Source organism: Bos javanicus, chromosome 1 (assembly GCF_032452875.1).
Source record: "Bos javanicus breed banteng chromosome 1, ARS-OSU_banteng_1.0, whole genome shotgun sequence".
Lineage (NCBI taxonomy): Eukaryota > Metazoa > Chordata > Mammalia > Artiodactyla > Bovidae > Bos > Bos javanicus.
Window position 1 is genome coordinate 83,100,442 of NC_083868.1, and position 19,220 is coordinate 83,119,661.

The 19,220-nt window shown below is 45.3% G+C and overlaps 1 protein-coding gene across 1 annotated transcript; it reads right to left on the reverse strand.

Moving 5' to 3' along the window:
- Positions 1–5,702: 5,702 nt before the first annotated feature.
- Positions 5,703–15,067, reverse strand: PSMD2 (proteasome 26S subunit ubiquitin receptor, non-ATPase 2). Its single transcript, XM_061414094.1, has 21 exons — positions 14,876–15,067; positions 14,355–14,411; positions 13,754–13,918; positions 12,839–12,960; positions 12,449–12,673; positions 11,754–11,912; positions 11,467–11,611; positions 11,228–11,288; positions 10,839–10,985; positions 10,585–10,691; positions 10,260–10,387; positions 9,964–10,051; positions 8,488–8,650; positions 8,261–8,362; positions 7,951–8,096; positions 7,630–7,713; positions 7,254–7,422; positions 7,070–7,164; positions 6,728–6,854; positions 6,188–6,306; positions 5,703–6,040 (listed from the first exon to the last, which is right to left on the reverse strand). Exons 1-21 carry the CDS (start codon positions 15,008–15,010, stop codon positions 5,858–5,860), a joined length of 2,727 nt encoding a protein of 908 aa, XP_061270078.1. The 5' UTR covers positions 15,011–15,067; the 3' UTR covers positions 5,703–5,857.
- Between the last annotated feature and the right edge of the window lie 4,153 nt (positions 15,068–19,220).

The following is a 19,220-nucleotide window of genomic DNA, read 5'->3' on the forward strand; positions in this document are numbered from 1 at the left end:
AGTCATGGAAAGTTCAAATAGTGATGGGATAAGTAAATCCAAGACCCCTCCCTGGCAGCCAAAAAATTTTGAACTGCCTGAAGGGACATACTAAAGCCAAAGCTACTTAGAGTCAGCCTGGATTTTAATCCAAATTTCTCTACTTACTCTCCTAGTGATGTACCTACTACTTACCTACTTGTAAAATGGGAGTATTTGAAACTATGCAGTCTGGCTCAATTCTGAGCTTTTACCCACCCGGCTTTCACCCTATTGGATTGTGAGGTTTAAAAAAGTTAGTTCTTGTGAAAGTGCTTAAAACTGTGCCTCGGTATGTAGCAAAAGCTATTTTCTCTCTCTCCTTCCCACCCCACTCTTTGTATTCAAACACATATAATCTCAGAAAACATGTTACACCAATGATGACCTTTGTGATTTCACTTAATCCTCACAATATCCTACAATATGTATTACTATACATTGTATTATTATCCCCATTGGAAAAGAAATGCAAAAAAGCAAAACGGCTGTCTCAAGAGGCCTTACAACTAGCTGTGAAAAGAAGAGAAGTGAAAAGCAAAAGAGAAAAGAAAAGATATAAACATCTGAATGTAGAGTTCCAAAGAATAGCAAGAAGAGATAAGAAAGCCTTCCTCAGTGATCAATGCAAAGAAATAGAGGAAAACAATAGAATGGGAAAGACTAGAGATCTCTTCAAGAAAATTAGAGATACCAAGGGAACATTTCATGCAAAGATGGGCTCGATAAAGGACAGAAATGGTATGGACCTAACAGAAGCAGAAGATATTAAGAAGAGGTGGCAAGAATACACAGAAGAACTGTACAAAAAAGATGTTCACGACCCAGATAATCACAGTGGTGTGATCACTGACCTAGAGCCAGACATCCTGGAATGTGAAGTCAAGTGGGCCTTAGAAAGCATCACTACAAACAAAGCTAGTGGAGGTGATGGAATTCCAGTTGAGCTATTTCAAATCCTGAAACATGATGCTGTGAAAGCGCTGCACTCAATATGCCAGCAAATTTGGAAAACTCAGCAATGGCCACAGGACTGGAAAAGGTCAGTTTTCATTCCAATCCCAAAGAAAGGCAATGCCAAAGAATGCTCAAACTACCACACAATTGCACTCATCTCACACGCTAGTAAAGTAATGCTCAAAATTCTCCAAGCCAGGCTTCAGCAATATGTGAACTGTGTATTTCCAAATGTTCAAGCTGGTTTTAGAAAAGGCAGAGGAACCAGAGATCAAATTGCCAACATCTGCTGGATCATTGAGAAAGCAAGAGAGTTCCAGAAAAATATCTATTTCTGCTTTATTGACTATGCCAAAGCCCTTGACTGTGTGGATCACAATAAACTGTGGAAAATTCTGAAAGAGATGGGAATACCAGACCACCTGACCTGCCTCTTGAGAAACCTATATGCAGGTCAGGAAGCAATAGTTAGAACTGGACATGGAACAACAGACTGGTTCCAAATAGGAAAAGGAGTACGTCAGGGCTATATATTGTCACCCTGCTTTTTTAACTTATATGCAGAGTACATCATGAGAAACGCTGGGCTGGAAGAAGCACAAGCTGGAATCAAGATTACCGGGAGAAATATCAATAACCTCAGATATGCAGATGACACCACCCTTATGGCAGAAAGTGAAGAGGAACTCAAAAGCCTCTTGATGAGAGTGAAAGTGGATAGTGTAAAAGTTGGCTTAAAGCTCAACATTCAGAAAACGAAGATTATGGCATCTGGTCCCATCACTTCATGGCAAATAGATGGGGAAACAGTGTCAGACTTTATTTTTGGGGGCTCCAAAATCACTGCAGATGGTGACTGCAGCCATGAAATTAAAAGACACTTACTCCTTGGAAGGAAAGTTATGACCAACCTAGATAGCATATTCAAAAGCAGAGACATTACTTTGCCAACAAAGGTCTGTCTAGTCAAGGCTATGGTTTTTCCAGTGCTCATATATGGATTGAGAGTTGGACTGTGAGGAAGGCTGAGCACCGAAGAATTGATGCTTTTGAACTGTGGCGTTGGAGAAGACTCTTGAGAGTCCCTTGGACTGCAAGGAGATCCAATCAGTCCATCCTAAAGGAGATCAGTCCTGGGTGTTCATTGGAAGGACTGATGCTAAAGCTGAAACTCCAATACTTTGGCCACCTCATGCGAAGAGTTGACTCACTGGAAAAGACCCTGATGCTGGGAGGGGTTGGGGGCAGGAGGACAAGGGGACGACAGAGGATGAGATGGCTGGATGGCATCACCGACTTGATGGACATGAGTTTGAGTAAACTCCGGAAGTTGGTGATGGACAGAGAGGCCTGGCGTGCTGCAGTTCATGGGCAAAGAGTCAGAGACTACTAAGCGACTGAACTGAACTGAACTGTATCAGAGTAACTTAAGCTCCAAAGAGAGAAGAGCAAAAATAGACACACAGGAAGAACCATAAGGAGAATGAAAATGCACATATAGCTGTTCTCTGTTACATTCTTGGAGTTCTGTACGTTATGGTATATGGTTGCCTCCCTTCTCTGCTCTTCTCATTTCTCTTTCTACGAAAACTAATAAATAAAAATCAATTACTGCTTACATGGCAATTCCTTCTTAGCTCAGAAATCACTCTGAAACTCCAGTCAGGGGACTTCCCTGGTGGTCCAGTGGTTAAGATTTCACCTTCCGGTGCAAGGGGTGTGGGTTCTTTCCTGGTTGGGGAGCTAAGATTCCCCCGAACCTCACAGCCAAAAAAACGAAACATGATTTTTGGTAGAAATCAACACAATACTGTAAAGCAATTATCCTTAAAAATAAACTTAATTTAAAAAGTATTTAAAAAGTCAAAAATGATAGATCCCTTCTCAGTATTCTTCATACAAATATCCAAAAAACACAGTATTTAAAAAAAAACCTAAACGTAAAACAGAAGCAATATTGTAACAAGTTCAATACTTTTAAGATTTTTTTTTTTAATCTTAAACTCCCATCAGAACAAGGTACTACCTAAAACATTGCTGTGTGCTTAGCCAGTTGTATCTGACTCTCTGAGACCCCATGGACTGTAGCCTGCCTGATCACCGTACAGGCATCTTAAATTATGTATGTCTAGATAGAAATGTGTCATCTCTCCCTACTTGAATAGTGTCCGCCTTTTGCCCCCAAATGTGTCTTGCGCATGTATTCTTTCTCAGTGATTAGTGCCCAGGCAGGAAATTTGGATTTCATCTTACATTCCTTCCTGTCTGTGTTACATCTCATCAGACATCAGGTCCTATTGGTGTTTGAATCAGAATCAAGTCCTGTTGTTTTTGTATTTAAAAATTCTTCTGCCCTCCCCATTTCTACTGCCCTAATTCAGTTCATTTCACTTACTTGGTCTCCAGGCCTCCATGGTGAGCTTTCTCACCGAGATAGCTAGCTGAGAATGTCCCTTTCCTGTTATCATTCATTGGTGCCCATAGAGAGACACTGTCAATTTCTTAACAAAGCTCTTCTAAACCTGATCTAAGCCTGTGTCTCTAGCTCCTAGCACAGTTTCCCCTAACTCTATGTAACACTTAGCCAAATCAAACTATCCATGGTTTCTGAAAGCAAGTAGCTTGTCTGCCTTCTTGCTTTTGCTACTCCTTTAGCTGTATCCTGCCCTCTTTTCCTCTGGATAAACTTATCTTTCTTCAAGAATGTTTTCTCAAAAATCTCCCCTCAGGACTTCCCTGGCAGTCCAGTAGTTAAGACTTTGCCTTCCATTGCAGAGTGCAGGGGGTTCAATCCCTGGTCAGGGAACTAAGATCCCACATGCCTTGAGGCCAAAAAACCAAAACACAAACATAGAAACAATATTGTAACAAACTCAGTAAAGACTTAAATGTACTGGCCTGGTGGCCCAGTGGTTAAGAATCTGCCTGTCAATGCAGGGTTCAATCCCTGGTCTGGGAAGATTCCACATGCCTCGGGGCAACTAAGCGTGTGCACCACATCGACTGAGCGTGTGCTCTAAAGCCTGAGAGCCACAACCATTGAAGCCCAAACACTCCAGAGCCCCACTAAGCAACAAGAGAAGCCATGGCAATGAGAAGTCCAAGCACCACAAGGAAGAGTAACCCCCACTCTCTGCAAAAAGAGAAAGCCCATACACAACAAAGCAGCCCCCTAGCAAAATAATGAAAAACTTTAAAAATGGTCCACATCAAAAAAAGAAAAATCTTCCCTCACCTATTCAGGCACTTAGGCCCTATTTCAGTGATCCCAGAGTATTTGCTTAGACTCCAGTATAGAGTTGATCGCAACATAACACAATTGTTTTCTTCTTGTAAGCTTTGTGAGGATAGGATTTGTTTTTCTCTATTTATAAACCCACAAACTAGAAAGTCTACAGCATAATGTCTCCATTTATTTATTGTTGAATGACATTAAATGTGAAAGGTTAAGAGCCATTATGAAAATTTCTTAAAGTACAATCACTGACTTGGAAAGAGAATTACCTTTTATGTTTTCACTTTACAATCACTATTTTTTTTTCATGTTTGAAAACTTTGTTACAAACTGCACATATTTAAAATATACAAGGAATTCCCTGGTGGTATAGTGGTTAGGACTCTGTGCTGTCACTGCTGAGGGCCTGGGTTCAATCCCTGGTCAGGGAACAAAGATCCCACAAGCTGGGTGGCCAGAAAAATAAGTACAATTTGATTAATTTTGACAGATATATGATCACCACCACTACTACAATCAAGATACTGACCAATTCCATCGCTCTCAAAAGTTTTCTTCCTTCAGAATCATCTTTCTCTCCACTCCCATCTATAGATAACCATTGATCTGCTGTCACTAGAAATATAAATAGAGTAGTACTCTTTTTGTTGTTGTTTTACTAGGCCATTTGTTGATGACCTATTAAGTGCTGATTACTATTCAGAGGGTAAAACCACAGTTCAAGTGTTGGATAAATGGTAGCAATTATCTGACAGGGCCATCTGTTCTCCTCCACTGCATCCATAGGGGTCCAGGCCCCTATTGGTATTGTAGCTATACTCATACCAGCCCCACCAGGAAGGAGCACTACAGATCATGAGTGATTACATTCCAGGAAGGAGGCCATTTCTTTCCCATTGCTCTACTAAAGAGGAAGGTCAGGGTCAAGCTTTCTTGCACCATTTTTGCAAGAACAGCCTAGAGGTAAATGTTAACATGATCAAATCCCTCAACTAGCAGCCTCCCCAAAAGGACAAGAGGGTTATAGGAGGTAAAGATGTCCATTTCATTCAGCAGCACAGAAGTCAAGTTAGGAAGAGTGGAGCTAACTTTGCTGCCTCATAAGAGCAGAGATCCTTAGTCCAAAGCCAGGGAATGACGGGCTTGAGGTGGGTGCGCATTGGCAGGTGGGAATAGGGGGGATGCTTGGGATCTACAAGCCCCTTGGAAAGTTATTTGTAAGAGTTTGCATAAAAATTGGTATACATATCTCTCCTAAAAGGAGATTCATGACGTTTATAAGCTTTTCAAAGTTCATGCCCCTTAAAGATTAACCACTTTTTAAGATGATTAGGAAAGACGGGAGAAGGAAAAGGGGCTTGGCTTTTTCCATTCACAGCAGCCTTCCTGCTAGCCCAGGCTCAGAGCTGCTACAAACAATACTCTCTCATATCCACTCTCCACCCCAGTGTGGCCTCCAGCCACAATATCCCAGAAAATAGACACAGAGGGACCTGGGGATAAAGGTCTTTATTCAACAAAGTTATCGCACTCAGTAACAAAAGAAGGTCTGGATTCCCCTAAAGGTCTGGAGCAGTGTCCACCCCTGGCAGCAGGAATCATGACCTGCTGACATATCAGCTGCAGCTCAGAGCCTCTGGTGGCCACTTAGAGGTCATAGTTGGGATTCTTCCGAAGGATAACAAAACCTTCTAGAATAGGGGTGACGGGAAGAAACTCCTCAGTGGCCAATTCTGCCCGCTCCCCGTGAGCCAACAACACTGGGGTTGTGTGTGTCTGGAACCCTGTGATGGTCTTAGGCTTGCCGGCCTGGCCCACCACATCCACTGCCTGTAGGGTGAGAAAATTGAGATGAAGGACTCTTGATAGGAGTGCAACAGCAACCCAGTGCCCATCCCAGTTTCAGAGAAATGGCATATATGCATTCTACAGGCTCTGGAGTACAGCCTGGGCCCTCCCCTCTGCTCAGCCCCTCACCTGGCCCACACGGACAGACACTGGCAATGGCCGCAGCTCCTCATCGAATGTGACCAGCATTCGGGGCTGCATGGCAGCCACCAGTCCATATAATACATAGTGCGACTTGCCTAGGATGACTGAGGGAAGCACACAGGACAAATACAGTTAAAGGCAGCAGAGCAGGCCTAAATCTTGGGACCCCACTCCAACCCTGACTCTTTAACCCCTCAGCTGTACAGCTGAACCCACAGCTCTCCCCACAGGCACCCTACTACAAACTGGAGATGCCACCACCTGACTCTGCCTAAAGCCCACAGACTCGATAATCACTTTTCCCCTCAGGGCAGAAAATGGGCTCGGTTCATCTTCAAAAGAAATCTCTTTGGTTAAGATCAAAAGTGTGAGAGATTGAAGTCTCATGAGGCCCAAAGAACCTCAGAAACCCAGAGGAGTACACAGTTAACTTGGGTCTTGTTCCTAAATTACCAAAGAGGCCCTGGTTAGGGGTGGAAAGAGGGCACTCTGTGCCACCAGGGAAGATTCCTGACAGGAACTCACTGTTGCGGACATCCAGGAAAGAGACAAGCACGGTGAGCAGCCCAGCCACAGCCACTTGACTCATAAGCTGCCGGTCACTGTGGTAGGGGCAGAGGGTGAGTGTGCCTTTCCCTAAATGTGTCAGGCCCTGGGAGAAAAAAAAATACAGAGAGAAGTGGAGGTGGGGAAGTCATGTCTAAGGAGAAATCACCTAACTCGGCCACACAAATCTCACAACTCATTCACATTCTTCTTTCCAGGCCAGATTTAAGGTTTCCCTTCACACAGCATCATGTCTCCCTTCCATCACACAGACACTTCCCCTGGCACGCGCACTCTAAGGAGAACAGATCTATTCTTTACCTGTGCCAAGCGCACCATGAAGAGGTTGTTGGGGTCCTTGGCATGATACTGGGCTAACTGGCGAAGCATCGCAGCCAGACGGGCATTATTGGTACCTGGAAATATTAAGTGTTACAGAGGCTTGAAGAAAGGGGTTCAACCCTTCCCCCAAGATGCCTAAGATTTCTTTCTGACCAATACTTACCACTGCCCACCATGCCCATGGCAAAGATGGAGTTATAGGACACTTCTGGGTCAGCATCATGAGAGAATTTGCTTAGGGTATCCAGGATGTTGAGTCGTGGATTTGAAACAGAGATTAAGGCCAGTGCTAAAGGCACAGCCCTTCGGAGTGTAGGCTCCCCGTATCTCAGCTGGTGATAAAATAACAAGGTGTCATAGAAAGCAGAAAGAACAAGCTCAGTTACAAGAACAGACAGATGGGTAGATGGGGCCTTAAGTTTTGTAGCAAGGGTGCAGCAGAAAGACCATTTCCCGACTGAGAAAACCCATCAGGGAAATCTCCTGGGGGAATTCTAGGCATCAAGACCAATACATTTCAATCTTCATGTGATGCTCACCAGGTGGCCAAAGGTTCGTAGTGCCATCTCTGCACCAATCTCCTCCCCCATAGCAATAAGGGCGATCCCCAATACAGCCACTCCCTGCAAAAGAAGAGCCAGCAAAGCCCAGTAAGCTCATGGAACAGAAAACTCACCCCTGACTCAAGCCATCTAAGAAGAAAAAGCTGTCCTGTGGGGCACACCCTGACCCCTCATGCAGGAACTTTGTCTCGTGCTATTTCAACACTCAGCAATGCCCAGAGAGGCTCTAAAACAAACCCAAATCCATATTATCTTTTCCCAGAGCCTCCCTGGAATGTGCTCAGCTGCCCACAGAACCTGATGTGCTCCCATGTCAGCAGGGGCTTCCTTCTTGTCCTTGTCCTTCTTTTCCTTCTTGTCTTTGTCTTCCTCTTTTTCCTTGGAGTCAAAGTGCTCACTGCAAATGTGGAGTAGCTGCTGCACCTTCAGTACATTCCCAGAGCCTGGGGCAGGGTGGTCAGGCAAAGAAAGGGAAGAGATGAGAAGCCACCAAGGAAAAGCTTCCTCTAGGAACACAAGCTAAAGAATCTAAGGCAATTCAGGATGACTAAGAAAGGAGGCCCAAGAAAGAAGTGACATGTCCCTGAGGAGGAACAAACACACAGACCTGCATAGGCACACACATCCACAAGTGTGTTGGCGAAACTGCGGAATGGCTCAGACACAACCTCCAGAGCGGCCAGGATGGCCTCAATGGCCTCTCCCTTCCCTAAAGGAGAGGTTCAAGGGGTCAGAGGACAGATACTCTCTTCCAGCACAGCCTGACTCATAAACTCTCCCTGTTGTATCCAGTTAATACCAGTCTTTTGCCCAAAGAGAGAGACATTCTCTCACCCAGATGGTTGAGGCCCAGTCCAAGAGGAAGCCAACGGGCGTAAGTATCCTTGAGCTCAGTCTCTGACTTCTCCATGATGGTCTGAAGGATAGTGGAAGTGACATCGCCATTGCAGGAGCCCACTGCTATCATTCCACAGGCCAGAGCTGTCACACCTGCCACCTAGAAATGGGAAAATCAATACTTAGCATTACTAAATATCAAGCTATTAAAGTATTAAGTTATCAAATATTAAGTTGTTAAAATAGTTGTTCACCTATCTTGATTCAAGAGAGCCAACTCCTGGAGTCCACTGAAACCACATTAGGTAACAACCCCCTTCTGATGACAGGCCAAAATGACGAGAGCATCAAGCAGCCACTACATCAACTGCTTTGCATACTATTAACATTTAATCTTCACAAAAACCCCATGAAACAGGTTCTGCTGTTGTTCCTTGTATTGACAAGAAAAAGGATGCCTAAGGAGATTGAGTCACAAGTCCAAGTTCACACTACCTGTAAGCAGAGGTGGCAGGATTTGAACTGAGGTCTGACTAAAACTTATGCTTTTAGCCACCACACTTTATTTATCCATCACTAAAGAGGCTTACTTCTTGGAAAAAAGTTATGACCAACCTAGATAGCATATTGAAAAGCAAAGACATTACTTTGCCAACAAATGTCCGTCTAGTCAAGGCTATGGTTTTTCCAGTGGTCATGTACGGATGTGAGAGTTGGGACTGTGAAGAAAGCTGAGCGCTGAAGAATTGATGCTTTTGAACTGTGGTTTTGGAGAAGACTCTTGAGAGTCCCTTGGACTGCAAGGAGAGCAAACCAGTCCATCCTAAAGGAGATCAGTCCTGGGATTTCTTTGGAAGGAATGATGCTAAGGCTGAAACTCCAGTACTTTGGCCACCTCATGCAAAGAGTTGACTCATTGGAAAAGACTCTGATGCTGGGAGGGATTGGGGGCAGGAGGAGAAGGGGATGACAGAGGATGAGATGGCTGGATGGCATCACTGACTCGATGGACGTGAGTCTGAGTGAACTCTGGGAGTTGGTGATGGACAGGGAGGCCTGGCGTGCTGCGATTCATGGGGTCGCAAAGAGTCGGACACAACTGAGCAACTGAACTGAACTGAACTGAATTGAAAATGATTCTACACAAGTAAGAAAATTTAAGGTTGGCTAATGACTAAAACAGCATACCCACCCCAAGCTGGGTAAAGTTCCTCCCCACTCTAGTCTGATACTTTCTCATGGATCCCAAGGGCTGGAACTCAATACTAAAACATTAACTCTTTAGCCTCAATGTCCCCTGAGGCTTAGAAACCCAATTCCAAGCAATTTCACTGAAATGATACACATCCCCGCTCTCTCCCCTCCCCCACCGCCCCACAATACACACACTCTTTTCCCCACTATTTACAAGAGACTGGAAGGACTCAGAATACCTTTCCTATCTCCCCTAAATGATCAACAACCTCTATTCACCTCCATACTGGACTTGGAATCTCCCATCACAGGTAGCAGCAAGGTGAGAACATCTTCACGATTGGAGCCAGCATAGGCCAAGCCAAGCCTACAAAAGCCAAAGAGAGACAGTCCCCAACACATACCCGGGGATAAGACAAGGAAGAAACAAAATGAGGACTGGTCATTTCAACAGTCACCAAGAGCCAAATAAGCACAGTGGTAGTCTTTGGCTATACAAAGGTGGAAGGGCCCGGTTCTGTTTTCACAGAGCTTACAGGTTGAGTACTATCAAAAGGAGAAGCAAGAAGCCTTACCCAAAGATGGAACCAAGTCTCATGGTGTTGCTGTTGTGGAGGACATAGTCTGAGAGCAGTGCCAGGGCAGGGTCACACTCGTTCCGGACACCAGAGTTCACAATGCCACAGGCCAGGAGGGCTCCTGACTACAAAATGCAAACAGATTCTTCACCTGGGCTACTCTACCTTCCTCACCACAAAGGATGCCACATGGGCCTTATTATAGCATCTGCCTTAACTGGAGTCATAAACCGGGCAGACCTACCAGTGAAAAGGAGGCCCTGAGGGGGCCCTAGCACATGGGAGGGGGATGTCTGCATTAGTGGGTTGTGCCCAGACCAACCTTGATATAGTCCTCAGAAGAGTACAGGTACTTGTCAATCTGGGTAAGGCCACCATCCACATCCCACAGCAGAATCATGCCAAGGGATGCAGCTGCACTCAACATTCCTATACCAAGGAAAAACCAATCAGTCTTTTAGGCTCTACCCTTGAAAAACTGTTATAAAGAACTGCCTCGGGAATCCCTTATAACACATGCACCTAGAAGGACAAAAAGACTGAACAAAATTACACAGAAGAGGAACAGAATTATACCATGGTCCTTGTTCTTATAAAGCCATTTGTTGCCATCATCTGTCAGCAGCTTGTCTTGACCAAAGGCCGCATTCACAAAGCCGTTCACAAAAGAGGAGGCCAGGTTCATACGGGCAGAGTCCACCTGAGAGCCACTGCCCCCAAACCCTGCAAAGGAGGGGAAAAAAATGAAGGTTTAGAGTAGAACAAGAAAGGAACATAGCATGACAGGTGATTCTGAGCTGGCCCCTTGGAATCCTCTATCTGTGGCCCCCAACAGTGACGTAGGGAAAAAGCATGTGGGAATTCTGAGCTCTATAGGACAAGCATATTGGGCCAAGCCAACACTCAATACAAGAAGCACAGTTAACAATCCTCCAATCCCCACACACATGGAGATGTCCACTCACTGTTGTTCTCTAGGTGGGTTTTATAGATGTCATCAGGCACCTTGGGCTCCATGATGTCCAGCTGAAGAGAAGTCAGAGGGTCACAACTGCTCCCCAAGTCCTCCCTTAGCCATCCCTTCTGTTATCCCACTGAATGGCAATTCTAACCAAGGAGAGTCTAGTCAGAAGCATCAGGGAGGTAAAATGCCAGGTGGAATCAAAACCAAAAAACCTTGATGGGTAAGGACAAAGAATCTCACCTCTCGGGCTAAAGCCAAGAAGTTGCTGTTGAGCTGCACGTTGGACATGATCTCTGTCAGGTCTTCATACTCCTCCACATCTTCACTCAGCTCCAAAAACACCCCATGCCGGCCCAGCATGAATGCCATTTGTTTCTGTACAACCCTGTGGGAGACAGCCGCCACATCTGCTCAGCCCCCATCGACTAGAATAGCCCTTCAAGCCCTAACCAGAAACTACGTGTCCTGCCTCATGCACATGTCCCATCCATCAGCTTATCACTTCGCCCACTTTTTCCCTTACATACACGTCTTTGCAGGAGGTGAAAATATCTTCTACCAGCTCCATGTCATTGAGCATCAGTGCCAATCTCAGAGCTTCAGGGAAGCGACTGAACTTCCGGAACACACCCAGGGCACAACGCAGTAGGGCAGAGTTTTCAGGCTCGGGCACGTAATTCACACAACTACCAAAGTAAAAATAATAAAGGAATCAGATATTCATTTACCCTGTTTAATTCACTTACCCGATACTGGATGCCTACTATGAGTTCAGTTTAGTCGCTCAGTCATGTCTGACTCTTTGAGACCCTATGGACTGCAGCAAGCCAAGCCTCCCTGTCCATCACCAACTCCCAGAGTTTACTCAAACTTGTGTCCATTGAGTTGGCGATGCCATCCAACCATCTCATCCTCTGTTCTCCCCTTCTCCTCCCACCTTCAATCTTTCCCAGCACCAGGGTCTTTTCAAATGAGTCAGCTCTTCGCATCAGGTGGCCAAAGTATTGAATGCCTATTATACACTAAACATTACACTAGTTATTGGGACTACTAAGGAGACATGATGTCTCTTGTCTTCAAGAAGTTCACAGACATTAACAAATTAACTACAGCTTGATTGCTATTTTTGAAGCAGACACTCTTGGAAAATAAAGGAGTCACAACTGAGAAAGAAATACTGGAGAGGGTAGGCCTGCCACCCTTCCCTACCTTGCTCACTTACCTGGTGAGATAGAGGCAGACCTTTGCATAGGCATTCTCATCAATGTCTTTCTCCAGCATATCCACCTGTTCAATTTCCATGAGCAGGTCGCAGGCCTCATGCTCTGCATTGTGGGCCATGTTGTAGGGGACAATCTCCTTTACCAGGGTCAGCAGTGGCTCCCGCTGTGTCTTCTCTGCATCATCCAGCTCCTGCCACTCCTTAGCCACTTCTCCTGCGAGATGCCTATGGACAGGCCCAGACCGTTAGAGAAACAGACCTTCTCCGGAAGCACTTCCCTGTGGGTCAAAGAATTCACTATCTGGGAAACTCGATACACTGGTACTCTAAGACAGACCTCAGGACTGTAACTCAGAACCCCTTTAGCTTCCCAAGAAGAAAAGGTCTTACCTGACGTATTCATGACCCCATGATGCCAATTCCTCCTGGGAGCCCACAAGACGATATTTGAGGCACTCACGCTCCCCACTCATGGTCATGGCCAAAACAGAGATGATGTCAGCAGCAAAACGCTACAAAGAAATCAGTCCTTTGAAGTCAAATTCAGGGTAAGGGGAATGTTACATTATGGAATCAAGATCACTGTCACTATCCCCCAAAGTAAATGTTAATTATATTACCAATCTAATGTTAAAAGCTTAAAACATTTTATATTACCTAAGCCTGCTGCAATCTCCCTTTTGAACCAACATGACTGGAGGGTGCTAGCCAGGGGAGAGCAGAGAAAGATGGAGACTCTAAATTTTATTCCAACTGCAATAGTAAACTATTTAAAAGTTTTAAGCAGAAAAGACTCACACTCTAAAGATCACTATGGCTGCTCTATGAAAGACAAACTGTGTAGGCGGTCACAGAAAAAAGGAAGAGAGTCAGTCAGTTGGGAGGCTGCTGCAGTAGTTCAGGTGAGAACTGAACATTTCTTGGATTAGGGTTGTACCAACAGGCAGAAAAGTTACTGAGTTGGGGATAATACTCTAGAGATAAAACAAATAGAATAGGTGCATGGGATGTAAAGAATAGAAAAAAATTAAGGTTAAAAGTAAATTGATAAAAATCATGATAAAATATCAAGGTCCAACATAAATAACAGAAACTATTATCTTTTCTGAATAAAAAATTATCCTTTCTGAAAACAATCTTCCTATCAACTCACTCTTACGTGAGTGTTTTGATTATGATGAGTTCTGTTGAACTTGCTCAGGATCTCAGGTCCACTAGGCTTCCTGAGATTCACCATAAACCCCATGGTCTAGATGAAAAGGAATTCCCAAACTAGGCCTCCACCAGCTTCTGGAATAGTTTTACCTTATTCTCCCCAGGGGCCATGTTCTCATAGATCTCCTTCAGTTTGCCATAGTGCGGACGCAGAAATTTGAGAGGTTTGGGTACTGAAGTCATGGAAGTTGTAGAAGAACGAATCTGCCTCCGCAGTTCCTCCAGGGCTGGTCGGTACAGGGAAGTGTCCTTCTCCTGACCAGGAGATATCAAGGCTCAGATAAAAGAAATCTCATCCCTTAAGTCATAATACAGAAGTGTTTAACAACTCCCCTAGGAAAGTAACTGTGTCTCATCTATCTGGATTGTCCAGCTCCCAGCACGTGCGCGCGCGCGCGCGCGCACACACACACACACACACACACACACACTGCCTGGCACAAAAACAAATGTCCCCAGTTAAGAGTTCAAGAACCGTTTCTCCCATTAAACGAAGCCACAAAAATGTTTCATCTCTTTTTACTCCCCTCCCTCACAACATGATTGCAACATGACTCTAGAATACGCAACATGACTCTAAAATACACTCCATCCTTCTCTATACCTCATATAAGAGTTGCTGCCCAAACTGGAATAAAACAAGTGAGAAAGATTCGTATATGCACCGGCTCTTGTTAACACTGTGACTCACCCCCAATCGTTCCACGAGCATCTCCAGTTCATCCTGAAGTTGTTTGTCCTCCTCAGACTGGAGAGTTGGAGGAAGAAGCCCATCAAGAGAAGGAATCTCAAACACATCCTCCTCCCAATCACCCTGGGGCAGGAGGAGAGTGAGCCTGCCTCCTTAGGGGGAACCAGGTGGACAAGGAGAGTGGGAGTGAGAAGACCTGATGGAAGGCAGCCTGACTTCTGGGCCAGGCTCTGCTTGAAAGCCGTTCTGAAAAAAGGGGGTGACAATTACCAGCCCGAGCCCACCTCACGAGAAGGCGGTGAGGAAGGTGGTGAGGGCTGGTAGGGGCGGCGGAGGTGACAGCGCGGAACGGAGGATGGGAGAGGGGGCAGAGAGGCGGGGTGCCGGGAGCCCCGAGGATCGCCCTATCTGCCCTCTCCCGGAGCCGGCGGGGCCGTTGGGAGTCGAGTCCGAGGCCTGCGGGACCGCCGTGACTCAGCCCATGGCCGCCTCCTCCGCCAGCTCCCGGGGCCGCGCCTCACCAGCTCCTGCTCTTTGTCCTTGTCCCCGGCATCCCGCCGCTCCTTGCCGCTCGGCTTCTCGTCCCCGCTGCCGGGAGACGTCGCTGGGGGCTGCTGGGGCTGCAGCGGTGCCTTGTCTCTGCCACCCTCCTCCATCTCCACCGCCAGTGCTGGCCCGCTGCGCGCGCACCGCCCCGTTTCCCAGGTGTCTTTGCGTGCATCTTCCACGGCACCTCCCTCTCCAAAGCCCGCCTGCGACCGGAAACGCCGCGGCGACCCACCCACCCTCGCGGCCTGGGAGTCCCCATCCGCTGACTTCGCTATCAGAGCAACCGCTGACTTCGCTATCAGAGCAACGAGAAAACTACAATTCCCAGCTTCCCATGCGCTATAGGAGTTCCAGAGGCTCGGACCTGGAGTTTCCCGAACGCTGTTTGGGATTCGGGGGCGCTCGGTGCAGTAGGAGTTGAACTGGCTGTGAGCCAAGGCCGCAGTGTGAGTAGTACCCACGGAGACACCCCAGTTAGCTGCGTGTTGGGACAAATGGACGAGATTCTTGAAGTACTGGACTGTTGATTGCAGTCTTTGTGAAGTTTGTGTAATAAATCTAGCCCCGTGGCATATTCACCTAGTAACATTCCTCTCCCGTTGAAGAAGGAAATGGCAACTCACTCCAGTATTACTGCCTGGAAAATCCCATGGACAGAGGAGCCTGGCGGGCTACCCATGGGGTCGCAAGAGTCGGACACGACTTAGCGACTAAATCACCATCACCACCACCACCCGCTGAAGAAGAGTGCTGTGATATTACTGTGAGGATGTGGTTACCACCTTAAATCCACCTGCTGAGCCAGATGAAGTAGAAAAAAATACATCCAGTCCTACGCCCTAAGGCGAAGTTCTGCAGCTAAAAACGGAAGAAGATAAGGTCTTTGTCCTCCATCTGTCTTTTGGTCTTCCTCTCCCTGTTATGACTTAGGAGGGATATGACCAACATAGTTTATGTCAGGTCTTATTTCAAATGATACATATTGTTCTCACAACTTTTTGAATTTGGTAGGATTGTGCCCATTTTACAGAGAAAATCGTAGTAAGAGAATCAGACTGAAACTCGGTCTTTCAATCTCCCAAATTCTTGAGTGTTTCAGGCAAATCTCAAAAGTTCTTCTCTTAGGCCTCTGTGTATGTATCTGGAAGGTGAGAAAAGAAGTAGTAACTCTGCTCCCCTTCATCTTGTGGGAACACTCACCATTTGGCCTGGAGTCTATTTTATGGATTCTGAGTCATTAAAAAAAAACAGAAAGTGTTTGTTTAAAAAAAAAAAAAAAAAAAAAAACACCTGCTCAGCACAGTTAGCACTGAATGAATGTTGTCTAAATATTTGTATAGATGTTGATGTAAAGGCGTGATGCCCATTTTAAAAGCTGTTGTTCTTTTCCACTCAGTGTTTGAATTCTGGGGATGACCTTTCATTTCCATCACCAGTGACTGCCCCAGCCCTAGTGTGCTGACAGAAATTGGGTGGTACATAGTGGTAAAGAATCTGACTCCCAGTACAGGATATGCAAGAGACATGGGTTTCATCCCTGGGTTTGGGAAAATCTCCTGGAATAGGAAATGGCAACCCACTCCAGTATTCTTGCCTGGAAAATCCCATGGGCAGAAATATTGACAGGCTACAATCTATGGGGCCCGCAAAAAGTCAGACATGACTGAGCATCTGAGACACAGATACAGACACACACACACACAGCTATTCTGCCTATTCTGTGGCTTCAAGATGTCCGTGTCAAAACACATGCTTTCTTCAGTCACTATAGAGATATTTCTCCTAAATCTTTCCTATTTCCATGACTTCCTTCTGTCAGATCTCAAATTTTGTCTTTTATACCAATCATATCCCCACCATTACCTTAGAGGAGATGGGGTGATGTTGTGGCATAAAGCACAGGCTGTTAACAGCTGGTGACTCCAGATGAAGAGTATAGGAATGTTTGTTGTACTTTATTTCAACTGTTTTTTCTGTTTAAAATGTTTCAAAATTAAAAATTTGAGGATGAGTAGCAGAACATAAGCTTTAGAGAGGACAGACCTGGTATTTAAAACCAAATTCTGGACTTCTTTGGTGGTTCAGTGGTTACGACTCCATGCTTCAAATGCAGGGGGTGTGGGTTTGATCCCTGGCTAGGAAAGTAGACTCCCACATGCCATGTGGCATGGCCTAAAAAAATAAATATTTTTTAAAAATAATAAAACCATATATGGCTGAGTCCCTTTGCTATCCACCTGAAACTATCTCAACATTGTTCACCGGCTATATTCCAATATAAAACAAAAAGTTAAAAAAAAAAAAAAAAGACCCAGTCAGAAGCAAAAAATGGAAAACAATAGGGAACTAGTGCATTAATTATGGTGCATCTATATAATGGAAGAACATACAGCCTTTCACAAAAACATGTACTAACATGGAAATAAGCCAATGACTTAGGTCATTGAATAAAGTATATTGTGAGTTTAAAAAAAAGAACAAACACCAAATTCTGCCCTTCACCAGCTGTGATATTTGGGCAAGCTTCCTAATCTCTCTGTTTGGTTTCTTGTATGAAATGTGAGTAATTAAGTATCTCCCTCATAAGTTTTTATGAGAATAAAATAAGAGTATATAAAGTGTCTGGCTAGTTGCTTGGCAACTGGAGAAAAAACAGTATCATTTTCCAGCTTCCTCAGATTTGCAGGGCTGCCCCTTGCTCCATACCTCCAAGCACTCAAGCCCCAAACCTCTCTGGCCAAATGCAAATGTCCTGCAATTATTCTCAAGGCTTGATGATACGTTGATGACCTGCCTCAAGCTTCATTTCAGTCAAATTGCTCTCTCAGAAGCACTCCTTCCTACCATTTGGCCGGACTCCCAGCCTTGTGACCAAATTGCTCTCCAATCAAGGCCCATCACCTTTCCCTTCTCACCACCTTCCTTCAAATTGCACCCATTGACCAGCCATGCTTCCCCCAAACTTATGGCCTGAGCTGTAGAACTACACCTCTTATGGAGGCTCTGAAAATCATGCAACCCAAAGCATCATTTCTGTAACACTAGAAATGCTCCAGACAGGACACACTATTGCACTGTTTCCACTGAGCTGCTACTTTCTTTGTGTGATATTTTTCAAAGTCAGATTGCATTGTGGCCCTTCCTACCATTAATCCCTAGAACTGAAAGGAGTTGTTACAATCCCCTCTTTTTCATAATGACTGTTACAACTTCCTTCTGTTACAACCTCTTTATTGTGCCCCTTTCGCCTCCCTCCTTCTGATCAGCCTAAACATTTTACTATTTCTGAACATGCTCTGCCCCTTTGAGCTGGATCAGCCTTTTCACTTTGCTGTTCCTTCTATATGGAATACCCGTCACCATTTTTTATTTTAAAAATGTATTCAGTTATTTACTTTCAGCTGCGCTGGGGCTTCGTTGTGGCATGCAGGCTTAGTTGCCTTGCGGCATGTGGGATCTTAGTTCCCCGACCACAGGTTGAACCTGTGTCCCCTGCATTGGAATGAAGATTCTTAGCCACTGGACCACCAGGGAAGTCCCCTGCTCATTACTGTTTTTCGCTAGCAAATTTTCCCATCCTTTGTACTCCAGCTCAGTATCACCTGTGTAAGAAGCCTTTCCTGTTCTTTCAGGTTTTCAGTTTCTTCCCTGTGTTCCTATGTTGCTTGGTACCTACCTCTCCCTCACTCCACTCTGAGCTCTTAGAAGAACAGGAACTATGTCTTATTCATCTTTGTACCCCTAGCACCCAGTCTAATATCTGGCTTGTGGTAGGCCTTGACAAGTATTTGTTAAATAAGTGAGTGACCGAATGGCTTTGCATTCATCTTCAGGTCATCTTTGTATATGATAATGGCCCACTAGGAGGAGTCTCTTTGGAGCCCAGAGCTCAGCACTGAGAAACTCAGGAGTCTCCACTTGTGAGTCAGGATAGGTCTACTGACACTGTGCTTATTTAATGGGCGACTGTCTTCCAACGTGACATTCCCAGAGTACCTCCAGGTATGAAATTATGTTGTCTGGCATGTTACTGTACTGTGCATCGGAATTAGTCCAACTTTCATGGGACAGTGTAGGGTATGGCCCAGCACCTTAACTAATAACTGCTGTCATGTACCCACTGAGGAGCACCATCCTTTATTCCTCCTTCTGCTTTAACACACCAAAGCATATTACAGATGGGTATTTGTCAGCTTGGCAGGCCACTAAGGGTGAAGGTTACATCTGTCACTTGATGTTCACCTAGCCTTGCCTCTGGAACCAAGCACCTGCAGAGTGCTCAACAAACAGTGCTGCCTCACTTACTTTCAACATGTG

What these genes read in the sequence shown, in the direction of transcription:
- PSMD2 (XM_061414094.1), bottom strand. Translation starts at nt 15,010, where the DNA reads ATGGAGGAGGGTGGCAGAGACAAGGCACCGCTGCAGCCCCAGCAGCCC. An exon ending in GGATGTGTGTGCCTATGCAG is followed by an intron (nt 8,097 to 8,260) that starts GTCTGTGTGTTT and finishes ACCCTGCCCCAG; the next exon opens with GCTCTGGGAATGTACTGAAG. An exon ending in TTTCCTGGATGTCCGCAACA is followed by an intron (nt 6,307 to 6,727) that starts GTGAGTTCCTGT and finishes TGCTTCCCTCAG; the next exon opens with TCATCCTAGGCAAGTCGCAC.